This window comes from Vanessa tameamea, chromosome 20, assembly GCF_037043105.1.
Source record: "Vanessa tameamea isolate UH-Manoa-2023 chromosome 20, ilVanTame1 primary haplotype, whole genome shotgun sequence".
NCBI lineage: Eukaryota > Metazoa > Arthropoda > Insecta > Lepidoptera > Nymphalidae > Vanessa > Vanessa tameamea.
In genome coordinates, this window is record NC_087328.1 from 10,457,830 (window position 1) to 10,471,690 (window position 13,861).

The window sequence follows — 13,861 nt, forward strand, 5'->3', positions numbered from 1 at the left end:
TCAGCGAGATATTAGTATAGTACAGAGGGGTACTGACGCGACAGCGCGGCGCGGCGCGGGCCCGCCGGCGTCGCCGCACGCCGCGCGCCGCATCACTTCTGGAACAACCAACGTACACTTTATTTATCTATTCGTTAAAACTGCCGACATATTTGTTATTTAAATTTAAAAAAAACTCATAAGTCGATGCGAAACAATTGTGGAATTGAGGAATAATATCTCTTTTCTCGGAAAAAAGTGTTTTTGAAACTTAATAATTATTAGCTCGTGTTGAAATATGATTCGCATGTTATTTTTGTATGATAAGAAATTATTAAAATACCCTAGTTTGATAATAAACATAAACAATATTCGATGAATTTGAATAAATAGTTATTAACAGTATATTTATGCTACACATATATATAACTTGGAAAATCATTCTTGCTTATGATGAGAAGAGAGCCTCGACCAAAAAATATATATGGAATAATCATAGACAATAATATGCATGATCCTGTATGAACATCAGCGAAACCCGATTTATAAGTCCGACTGACTTGTTATTTAGCGTACTCCTTTCTCAAAGTAGACGATCACTAATTCTACCCCTAAAGGGTTGATATAGGTTTTGAAAGTTTATACGGGAGTCCGACATTTTTGGAGTAAGAACACGACCTTTCATATACAAACTTCTGGTTAGAAATAAAAATAAAATATGTGTCAGTGTTTTTGAAAATCTACCCTACTAGAGGGGAAATATGGGTTGAATAGTAACTGGATGTATGTATGAATTAAATATATTTTGCTTTTGCAATGTCTCCATATCAATATCCCTAGTTATAATTAGGAGCTAATTTTGTATAAATAAAACGCATTTCTTAATTGTTTATGTTTATACATGTGTACGTGGTGTGTACACCTTAACGGTTGGACCGATGTTGAACATTTTTTTTTCGGTTGTTACTGAGACCCGTGGATGGTTTAATTGGAAACCAGTTTGTGGCGCTGCGATCGAAATAAAATTCTTATTTCACTCGGAAAAAGTAGAACTGGCTGCTAGATATAATTTAATTAAATAAATTGTTCTGGGAAACATTATAGAATCGAATACCCTGAACCAAGAAAGACGCAATAATTATGAAACTTGTTGCACTGATCCAAAGATGATCAATCGCGAGCCGGGGCTCATCGCATGTTTAACCGATATCTCTCACTTAAGAAGAATATTTAATAAACTTTGCTTGGAATATTTAGGTAAACGTGTTGTGTTTACTTTACATATGAGTTAAAGTTAGATTTCAATTAGGCCTATGAATAGTTATAGCCATATACATATTAAGGTATGCCAAAACGTAACCAATACCCCAATCCCAAACTGGAGCATCCGAGTCAGTCAGCGTGTCTTAATCGGTCGCTCGTAACCCGAGCGGTGAGTAGTCGCCAGAAATATGCAGCACGGGTTTCGCAACAACACACCCGAAGATGGTATGGGCTATTCTCACCACCAGCTAGAGTTACTGTACTAGAGGCACTCTACGTGTGAATATTCCATATGGGATATTTTAGAGCAGCCTCTATTATCTAAAAATTGTTAATTTTCATTATATTGAATGTCATTTACTAAAAATTCTAAATGGGTAAAATGTCTGTATTCATTAGCTCTAAATATTACACTAAAAAGATGTAACTATTGTTTCCTTTTGCTGAATGACTAAATATTGTTATTATAATAAAAAATCAAGGGTTCCTCTAACAAAAAAAGTTAATTGCTAATTTATGCAAGGCTCGGGCGCGGAGTGCATACGTCATGTAAATTTAATAAAATTAAGTTAATGATTCTAATTTTTTTTTAAATATAATATGTAATTACATATTATTTTATTGAATGCATTCATCGAAACAAGAATTAAATTATATAATAATTTATATAAAGTATATTTCTTGAAACAATGAACTCGTAATGCATGTACTTAGAATAGGATTAATTGTTGTGGGCCATTATCTCATTTATATAAAACAATTAAATTAACTTATAAACAAACGTTCAGTTAGCCTACGTCTCACTCTATAACTGCTTACGATGAGGCATTAAGGAAAATATATATTTTTCAATAATACTACTGTGTAAATAGAGACTTTTTAATTCTGCATAATTATTGTAAGATGTTCTGACTTCCTAAAGTTGTCAATAAAATGTTGTAGTCGGTGAAAACAAAAACAATATTCTCATTTGGGTAACGTCAGTAAATGTTCTCATAAGAATTATAAAACCCGAACCTTACAGACATTAGATTTGGCAAAATTGTTATTTCATGCATTTTAAATGGATAATATTAATTATTACTTCCTACGTCGTTATCGTAAGTGTGGGACAAAAGGAATTTAAATACGTTTTGCAATATGTATAAACACTAACACAAGCATCGTTAAACATTTACATTACTATGATGCCGTGAACACGTAAATTTCTAAAACAGTTCATTATATTAATGGCAATCTTCCATTAATCCAGTTGCGCGTAATGAGAGACGCGTCAGACATAAATAAATATTATCGCTGACTCACAGCGCGTCGCTGGATCAACGCCGAATAAATCAATACACGCTTGAAATCATCCTAATAAAACCTACGGTATTTATTTGATCAGGTCCTCAATAAATAGAATTGAGCAAACATTCTAATTCAATAAAAATAAACCTCTTTTGTTCAAATCGTCACGTCTCGAATTAGAAATTGTATTAGTATATTAGTATACCTTTTTAATTTATAATATATTCAAAAAGGTAGACGGGAATAGGTTTTAAAGGTAAGTTTACCACAATTGATCTATTTTTTTTAACTATTGCTAACAGCGTCAATGTACTGCTAACAAGACGCATTGTGCTTAGTCTCAGAAATCATAGCTAGTGTAATTAGAGGAACAGAGGTCATAGCAAAGGCTTCTCGTATGGTGGTACCTTGCAAAAATATCCATATCAAGTAAACCTCCTTTTGATCTTTATTTTCTAGATATATTGGTATTGTTAGACTTCCTCGTTTCCGGCAGATCCACGTGGTTCTGGATTCAAATCCAGTCTTTCTGTTAAGAAAATCTCGTGGAGCACGGTAAGCCGTCGGCTTCAGCTTGAACTCTGTCGGATTAGGAGAGTGAGGACTGTAATGTGTCCTGCAGAGTTGACTTTCTACGTTAAAAATGGTCACCGTTGCCGAAATCGGTCTAGACTCAAGTTATCAAAGATGCAAAATGCAACATAACAAATAAAATGTACTTCAGTATATCTTATTGAATACAAAACATACAAACGACGTGGGTACTAGCGACTGCTTACTTCACTTTTTATAGATCCGGTTAGTGTTACAGTAGCCGTTTTGTTATTTGTATTTGAATGCGTATTCGAGCTTAAGTGCTCAAAGAACATTGTATTATAGCTAACTACAAAATTTAGTTTGATTTGGTCCATAGATAGGTTGAGTCCTGAAGAAAGGAATATTAAGGAGTGGAGATCTTAGCTGATTAACTGCAGACATGAACAGACGAAGCCCACGAAACTTCGATAACTAACCTACAATATCGAAGATTTCAGAAGATTTAGAGAGAGAGAGAGGAAAATGATAAAAATAGAAAAAAAAGTAGAATAAATGGTAAAATTGAAATATAATAAATAGGAAAGTCCATGGCTCAACGGTATTCGGGCCCCTTGTGGTTCTGACACTAGCAGGTTCGATCCTGCTCCGTTGGATTACTATCCCCACTCCTAGCAGAAGCTTTATACTTAACTCGAAGCTTAAATAGACATGTCAGTTATTGCTTGAAAACAATTGTCGTTTTTTTAACTTTTACGAAAATAATATAAGTACCTACATCTATATTTACTTGATATATATATCGTATAAATACATATAGGTAAGTATATTAAATTATTTATTTAATGAATTAAAGATTAATAAAATGAATGAGCACCGTACAAGTCCTTCAGAATACCTAATGAGATACAAATGATACGTAAATACGTAATTAAACGATTAGGTCTATTGATGTTCATCTCGTATTAGGTGACTCATCTATTATGAATACGTACGTAATGACTGTTTATAAAAAAATACAATGTGGACTTGTCACTATTCATTAAAGTGAGTCATATGTTACGGAAATGTTTCTTAAAGTGTGAATATTATTTTCATTAAAATTTTTTTAATTAATTTGACTTTTAACAATTTATTTACTAATTAAACATGTAATTTGTTTGCGTTCGACACGATTAAAACGATTAAAAACTATTAAAAAGTGGTAACGAATGTTGAATATACCCAGGATATACCCATCTCTAACTTTTGATATAAGATTTCAGATTTTACCCATCTCTAACTTTTGATATAAGACTAAAAACCGCGAAAGAAAAAAAATCAAAGGCAAAAGCATTATTTCATAAGACGAAGGCTTGAACCTTATTCTATCGTGCTCCTGCGACGCGTTAGTGGAAAGGTGGATAAGCACGATATCCTCCTGTCCGATTTCGGCTACGGCGGCCAAATGCGACCAGCCGACGCGGGACACACTCGAATTACAACACAGCATAAGTGTGTGCGCAGACACGGATGAGTAAGTAGGTATAAACACCAACTAAGCAAAGTAAAACTCGGTGGTGCTGCCTGGATTTCAACTCGCGATCTGATTTAAGATCCACTGGACCATCTCGACTTTAAAATATTATAAATTTTCACGAATTCACTGAAATATAACTCAGTCAGGAAGAGTTTTGACGGATATAGATTGGAGTCCTTGGCTAATAAACGTAATAAATTATAGTGAGTCTTGGAGTTTCAAATCAAAAACATCAAAGCAACAGTTACAAATACACAATTAACATAATTTCCAGAATATTTTGACACTGATAAGTGATATATGTGACCTAGTTTCACTCGAGTCTATGCTCATGAAACAAATTTGAATCTTAAGTAAAATGTAAACAACACATATTCATAACATATAATGAAATGTTATTATTGTTGTAAACGTAATAAGATACCAAAACTCAAAAGCGACACATACCCTACAACACACTCATTCAAACGAAATGACGGATATACGTTACTGATATAGATATACATGTACAGTATGTCTCTGGTTTCTGTTGTCTTATCTATATAAATAGGCAAAATAAATTAAATTCATATCTATTTTCCAAAAAAGTTAAAAAATTATATTTATTGATTTTCTACATCGTGTGAACATTAATTAGTAGTAATAATATAATTTATTTTGTAATTTATGAAAAAAATTATCCAGTTTGCAGCAGTATGGTTTAACTTCTCTTTATAGGAGACTGTCTGGGAGCGAGAAATTACTGAATTTAAAAAAATACTTCGAGCTTTGTTACACGGTCTGCGCGGGTGGTCAGTTAATGTAGTCGTAATCTTCGCACTAAATCGTAAACTAAATCTGAATTCTCATTTATTTTTGGACTAGCCCAAACATCAGCAAATTGTGTGAATCATCCTGCCTCCGAATATTTTGCCTTACAAGGCACAGATACCTAATAATCAATTTATTATGTTGTGTTTTGAATCCATTTTTTTTCTTTTGAGTCTTATGTCATGATGTACATTTTATCACTGAATTAATGTTGATAAAATTAGGCATGAAGTTTTCTTTAAAATCCCATAAGGGGGTGACATATAGACGTATGCTAATTTTCAGAAATCCAAACCTTATATTACTTCAGCAATAATCTGCGACAAAAATGTTTTATATTATAATAATTGAATTAAATTCTATCCAGAATAAATCTCCAGAATGTCATATAGCTCTATTCAATAACTGGAGGACAGCCATGTAGTGAATAGCCATAAAAATCTCCTTTAAAGTGAAGTATCAGCCTGTCACCGTAACTTGGCCAAGGCCTCCTCTCTTCTTGAGGAGAGGGTTTCACCACGCAGCTATGCGTGCTGTCAGACACACATGTACTGAGCATCCATCACGTGTAGGTTTCACACAAAACGGAAGTCGATAATCTGATAAGAATAAATAAAAATGTACTTTCCTCACTTGGATGAATTGTTACTCGTTTGCAAAAAGTGACGAGAGCGCGACCGACTCCGATGATTCACTTCGAACTGATGCTCGTCCGTTTATTTATAATTGTGCTTTATATTATTTTGCCCTCAACTCGTTGCCCTAGAGGCATCTTATTCGACTGCGGAGTTAACGTGGAGGTTTCGGGTCTTACATGTCAAAGAGTGCTCAGTAGCAGCACGAAGTTTGGAAGTAAGCCCATTAGACTCCGTGCTTGAACTCTTTCCGATAGTGTCGGATTGTCATCCCATCTGATGAGAGAGGGCACCTGTGCTTATACATTAACAGAGCACTATATAATAAAGTTGAGATTGGGCCCCATGGTGGAAATCGGTGAGGCGGACATCACCATCAATAATAAAGCAAATCAACATAATTTAATATGAAGAACGTTCATAGTTTACTATTTATTACAAAATGCAAACTATTGTTATGTAGTTTCTGTGTTTCTGGAGAGGGAAAGCCGGCGCTATGTCCCTATTATTTATATTTTCTTTATAAAGTCGTTTTTTCCACAGTCTGCGCGGTGTTGTATTTACAAAACTATATTTGGGTTTCCTTTTGTCATATATAACAAGAATAGTTAAAATTTATATTTAGTTTGACCATACTACATGATACATTATGTATTTTAATAATCAAACAATAATTCAGAGGATAAATTGTAATATAACCATATTTGGACGGGAACATGTTTGTTGTCGTCGATTCTCGAGTCGAATGCGTCAACGATAAATTAAACGAGAAGTTCATTTGTCATTATTTGGGTTTCTGACAACAGCAATAATCCATTTTCTATCAGTTTTTCATTTCCGTCATACAAATAAATAAAGGGGGCACCAAAACTTTACGATACTATAATTACTATTCATTTTATGTGTAATAACAGCTGTGGAAGAAAGACTGTGCACAGATAATGTGCAACTACAAGTTCTAATATGTTATATTCATTGTGCCCATAATTACACTGGCTCACCCATGCTTAAATCCGGATTGCAGCAATACAAACCATTTATGTTTGGCGTTTAAATAACTGATGAATGATACTGACTCCGGCGAGCCTGCACAAACTACCACGACGCACTACCACGATTTGCTACTAAATAATAATATGGTTCAACTGAGACTAATTTGTTTTAGCCTGAGCGCGTCTTAATATTTTATATACATTATGTAATGCACTCGTAGTTTACATATAATTTGAATGTTGCAACGCGATTACGAATATGCTAACTATCGCGAAGTCTCACTATCGCGTTAAGATGTTACGACTTCTTACGACCGCGAACTATTAACAATGAATTATATAGGACGTGTTATTGTTCATATGTACAAAAGGGACGCAAGCAAATTAGTACCCGTGATGAAAGTAAGAAATCCTTTGGCGTCAGAAACGGTACACGCCAAAGTTGCACTCAAATTAGATCATACAGTTTTATTACCTTAGAAAAGAAATCACAATTAGCCAACTTTGATTTAATATTAATGTTAGTGGGAATCCGAATAAATATAAAAAGTTCTATGATGTAATCGTACGCTCACGAGCACGCGTTACGAACTCGTAGCTGCTGGCGCGCGTCCAACACGTTGACACAAGTCACGAATTTACCCAATTATGTATTATGCTTCATATGGGAAATGATTTTTAGAAAATAAATATTCTTAATTAAATAGTTAAAATTATGATTGCAATAAATATTTCATCAGCGATTTTTGTGAAATTACAAATTTTCATTCACAAGAAATGGAGCTTGCTCATCCAAAACAACCGCTTGTTTCCTTTATATTAAAATTCAACTTATATATATATATATATATATATGTATATATGAATTATTTGTTTAAATCTATTTCCTTGTATATTCTTTCACAGATGTTGCAACGTAATATAAGTAAATAATTTGTTATTTAAGTAGAAAGTAAAGAAGATAGTACTAAACGTTACTCGTACGAAACAAAGTCTTAATTAAGAACTATGCTATTCATTTCTAATGCATTTTATTTAAATAATTACATAAACTAAAATATAATTACATGATTACTGTAGGTTTCACTTAAATTTGCTCTATCTACTAATTGTATTATTGCTGCACCTACAATTTTCAACCAACCTCTAACGCCACGGGCGATAACTAGTTTTTATTAATATTCGTTAGCGCACCTGCAGATATATTTCATAACTAGAAATTAGGCAAGTAGTGTTTTATTCCAATACCTTTCCTTTGCGAATGCAAAACACCTACGATTGTTTTTTGCAGAACACTGATACTTTATCCGAAGGAACATCTCGCTTCGCTTCACTTTTTTATTATTTTGTAAAGATTCCGCATTATAATAGAGTCAAATATCTTAAAGGGAATTTTAATAGCATCCATATACGGTGTACAGAAAACGGAATTTATCGCGTGAATCATAAGGAGAGCGTAGGACGCGTACGGTGAACAAACTGTCGTACTAGTACAAGCAATTTTAATATCTATATTATATATTTTTAATATTATCTTCCCATAAACAAATCCACTATAAAAATTGTGGCAGCGTTGCTCAGACTATTGACTAACGATGCGTTATTTATTGCTTTTACAACAAAATCGAACCGAAAACGTAAATATTCTGATATGGTTAATAAATCAATAGTTTTGTGGAACACTAGTAAAACTTATTTTTTCTTTTCCTTAATTTTACAATAAGAATGTAACTTGTATTAGAGAAGCATAAATTATTGTTGATAATTGAGATGCATTCTGTTTGAGTGTTGTTACTGAATGTTTACGCAGTGACGTAAACAATAAACGCTTCACTTATTGACAAATTTATTAATTACGCCAGTGTCGACAAACATTTTAAAATTATTGTTTTAAGCAAATATAAGAAGTAAGTGCCTTCTTATATTGCAAATGGTCGTTTCTGAAGGTTCAACTTTCGGTCAATTTTTAATCTACATATATGTATAAGATGTTTATCTGGTCAAGACCAGTTCCCGGAAATGGTATATTATTATTCCTATTTTCGATGCTTTGCTACACGCAGTGGCTTACATTATATTCGGACAAAGCTTATGAAATTATGGATATGTACTTTATGATTGATTATCATTGTTTTGCAAATGTCAGGTTAATCTTAAATGTCAAAGAAATAGAGAATTACGACAATGTCAACAGTGTGCCCCTCCAAGATCTCTAATAATTATTTTAAATACTTAAGAGAATTAAAAATCTTGTTTTGTATACAAATGAAATTTATTATTATTAAATATATAAATTATATACTGTTTTCCATTCGGAAATTCTGAAATATTGAAATAAAAGTTCTTTTTAATATGAATGAACTCCATTCCAAATAGACAATTTGAATTACTAATTTGAGAACGGTTTTTACATAATTTAGTTTTGTGTTACAAAGAATTATGTGATTCACTTTAGGTATATTTTAATCTCTAGTTGGATTTTATAGCAGTAATAAAGTAAAATCTGTTAGCAAATCCATCACATTCTTCGTAAAACCATTGAGGAAAATGTTTCTTTACAAATGCTTATCATTTTCTGTTTTCTTCAACCAACCGAATCAAATTAGATACTTCTGAATATATTGTTGTTTATTTAATTTGAGAAAAGAGTATCTACTGTGCTTATTGCCAGTATTTGTCGGTCAAATCTACATTCCGAACTGGTGGTAGCTATACATTCATTTTAATTCTGCAACACAGCGATTCAAAAGTTCGGGATAAGAGTGTATTTTAATGAAAACTAGTAAAATATTGTATTTGTAATGCATTACACAATCATATTGATAAGAATCTCTGAGGGTATATTTAGAAGAGTTCCAGCTCTACACTATGATATCACACGTAATACATTGTGAGCACAATTGCGATCAAATAGAGGTGATAATTATATGCACTCGTTAAGTGTTTGTCTCCGCGGGAGTCGTTTTGACACATGCCGTATACGGGCAAGCCGCTAGCTGAACTTTTCCGATGTAATGAAACGACCAAACAAATTTCTCAACTGTAAGTGACATTAAATATAACTGTTTATATTTGCATTCGTATTTTATTAACGTCGCTGTTTCTGAGAATATTTATTAGCCAGACATAGGTAATAGAAAAGAAGATTAACCTTCGAGTTTCGATATTTGTGTGTTTTACAAAAGTACCGCTAAGTTTTTAAATCAGCCAATGCTCTTCATAAATATAAAAACATTCACTTCAAATGACTGATTGATCTTTTTTAATTTTATTGACTTTGTTAAGAATTAAAAGTTTTCGGATTAGGAGACAATGAATAATTGCAATCACCGATCAACAATTCAACGTGACGCGATATTTCTCTACATCTGTTTCGATATTGCTGATCGCTACCGTGTCAATGAATATTCCAAGCACCGGCTAGTAACTACAAACATCCACATGAATCGAACGTACAACTCGTATACACTGTTTCACTTCCATTTTTTTTTTCGAAAACGCGTAAACAAATCACTGCGAATTTAGATTAAAACGAATGCAAATTCATAATCACCTCCGGCATCGGGTAGCATTTGCGACATCCAAATCTCTGATAGAGGACAACACTCGCGAGACCGTACGACCGCGCTGGCGAGCGCAGGTGGTGACGGACGGTGACGGACGGTGGCGGGCGGTGCGGGCGGTGACCGCCGGTGACGGGTGGTCTGCGAGCACGATGCACTGCCGATGCGCCTTATCAGCACAGGGGTCGGAGGCGAGTCGCGCGCGCTGCGTTCGCGCCGTCTAATCTAAATACAGACAACGCGGCCCCGACCAAAATCGCTCGTATTGCTTTCGGTTTCCATACGGCCTAAATTTAGAGGCCGCTCGCTACAGAAATAAATGCGTTTTTACGTGTTTTTCACGAGTATTAGACGGGAATAGAGAGCGTTTTCGCGGAGGCTGGTGCCGTGCCAGCGCGCGGGAAACCCGAGATTCGTGCCGTATTTGGCGGCGTGCGATCAGAGACGCTTTTGGGTATTTAGTTTCGGCGAGCGCGCCCCGTGCGCCCGCACCGCGCGGCTAAATCGAGCCGCTTCCGCTGCGCTCGCGGCGCGCTGCTTGCGCTGCCTGCGACCGCGCCGGCGCCGCAATGCGCGGGATCATACCATATATAGTCATACGTTTTCACGCTACGAATAACGGGACGACGCAATTGGAAATCAAATTTATTGCCGTCGTAAATTTAGAATCCATTTTTACTTGTATAATCAATAACATTGGCTTATCGTACGCGGTAATATTTGATTTTTACAATTTAAGCAATGGTTCGATCAAATATTAATAAGCACTCAAAATGAACGACAATTCCACGCAGAGTACTGACCTATATTCGTCGTTACAGTTGCTTGCCGGCGCGCGTATATTAGAAGTAAATTAATGCATCACTGATAAGATAGTGTTGCGTCAGAGCTGAACTGGATACGGTAATAAATAAATCAGGTAATCATTATATTAATGATTTACAAGCCTCTGAGACTACCCCGGGATGCAGCGTTCGTTCGCATCACATTGTTAAATATTGAATTAAATACCAATGTTTTTGCATAAGCTCTTATACCAATAACTGACAATAACAACGATACTTTCGTTGCTTAAATGAGATACCTACTGCAGCGTAGTTTTTATTTGAAATTAAATAATTCCTCAAAACCATAAACTGACCGTTCTGATTTCTATCATAATTTTCCTTATATCATATCATATTTAAAAATCATCTATGGATGGGTGGGCTAGTGCCTTATCTCCCGAGATGGCTTGGAGCTTATTCCACCACGCTCTACTACTGGTTTGTTGATATACATACGAAATAACTTCATTCGACATGTGCATTCTGCACGTTTTTCATGAGAATTCCTTCGCCGACTTAGTACCAGATTAATTTTATAAACACAAGCAACCGCATCAGTAGTCAGTTCCACTTGTGCGTATTCAAACTAGCGATCTCTGTTGTTGATCGACAAGTGTTTTATCCAAAACATAAATTAAAAGGTACTGATGAATGCGAATACGCAAAACGTGGAAACATAAGTCGCCGTCTAATTAAAGGCATCGCTTCATTAAAGAGCCGGTAACATTATCGCGCAGCCCGCTTCGCCTGTTCACATTTCATATTATAATTGTCAGACCGCTTTATGCATAACTCCGGCCAATTAGCATGAGCTTAAGTCCCTATAGGCCTACAATTTGCATGTCGACGGTAAAGAGTACAGTCGGCCACGTATTCGCAAATTGGAATTTAAATATACTTTGTATTTTGTTACTTTCGATCATTACACAAAAAAACCTAAAGCCAGATGTAAATGAGGATTTAAAATGCGCTGACGTTTTAATGCAGTCGTTTAGTACCTACTTATTCACTTTGATATGTCGATTTATTGATCAAAATATTTATTTGATAAAAAAAACTCGCTTCAGATGAAATAAATACCTGGGCAATTAGTTAAGATAGAAGATATTTTACGTGAGACAAGCAAAACTGTCGGCTGTAGTTGTCTGCCGTGTACTGAAACTTTTCCGAAACGCGCTGCATCTTCTGATATAATCAAATTTCTTGGTCTCTTGTCTTGGTTTAGTAGTTTTTCAGTGAGGAAACACAAATAACGTCGCCTCTTTATTAGTTTAGATTTAATGGCGTCTTGCATCAAGAAAATTATAATTCCGAATTAGCGGCCTTAGTGTTGTCAAAGTTAAACGAGAATATATAATTGGATACTACCACTTTTATAAATTTCAAGGAATTTGGGCCTTCATTCATTAATAGAAAGTTTTAATATAGATAAAGTCTTCGTTGCCTTTCGTTCTGATTCATGTTAGGCGCTGTTTCCTTCATTTTATCTCAGTCTTTAGTCTAATTAGTCACTCCCTCTTTTTTTATCTACTTCCCATAAATACAAAAGACTGTTTATAAATAAACTCGTTGAACAAATTTATTTAAGTACTAATATAGGTCATGCATATTTGGGTGTTTATATAACTTAAAAACCAATAAATTTTACAAATAATGCTACTTTGTAGAATCCGACCTTTTTTCTCCTACATATGTGAATGAAATTCAATAATCCTGTTTCGCTAAATGGAGTGGAATGAAAAATAAATACATAAACATAAGTCTAATGTCTCTTTCACCTCTCACCTTGTAGACATCGACGTTCATACCTAACCTCCGCATCACACGTTCATACGATACCTTTAAATGTATCTCCATAATTATGTCATGATCGACCATAGCAGGCAATTAAATTATTAATCGTGGAATTTCTATTGTGAAGTTGCCTATATAAAAACTTTTACATTAAACTACTAGACTCAATCAAAATAATAGAAAAAAAGTCATCAGAAGCATAGACTACACGACTATGGTGATTTGACAGATTAAATAAAATAAAAAAATATAACCATCACGCACAATATCATAAGTTGGTGTTGTATCACAATATGTGCTTACAAGTACAAACGCTCAAGCTGTGTGCAGTCAGCCGACTGTACGAACTGCCTTGACCATATTTAATTGTTCGCTTACGTGGGACTCGATATTAATAATAAACTAACGCCTCTGGCTTCCACTGACACCATTACGGATAACTTTGGCAACTGCAACTTACTGGACCCACTCTGTATATCATTACGAATAATATTATTATTTCAGGTTAAAGAACTTTATTACTTATAAAGAACCTTACAGTTCACTTTACATTGAGCAATACATATAACTTATAAATAAAGTTTGTTTTAGTGGTAGAATCTGTGGCAGTATTCACGTTGCCCAAAAAAGAAAAGAAAAAAATAAAATATAAAAA

General features: G+C 34.4%; 1 protein-coding gene across 2 annotated transcripts in view; it reads right to left on the bottom strand.

Moving 5' to 3' along the window:
- The window catches only part of LOC113391462 (uncharacterized), a 31,827-nt gene that overhangs the window by 2,940 nt on the left and 15,026 nt on the right, over positions 1-13,861 (bottom strand). Inside the window, exons 1-2 of one of the 2 annotated variants that reach the window (XM_026627429.2) lie at positions 10,576-11,054; positions 38-98 (exon numbers count right to left, since the gene is read on the bottom strand). In XM_026627429.2, coding sequence (XP_026483214.2) covers positions 38-98; positions 10,576-10,603 — 89 coding nt within the window. In that variant the 5' untranslated portion in view covers positions 10,604-11,054. Of the gene's footprint in view, positions 1-37; positions 99-10,575; positions 11,055-13,861 lie in introns of those variants that run through there. The other variant, XM_026627427.2, reaches the window with a different exon arrangement.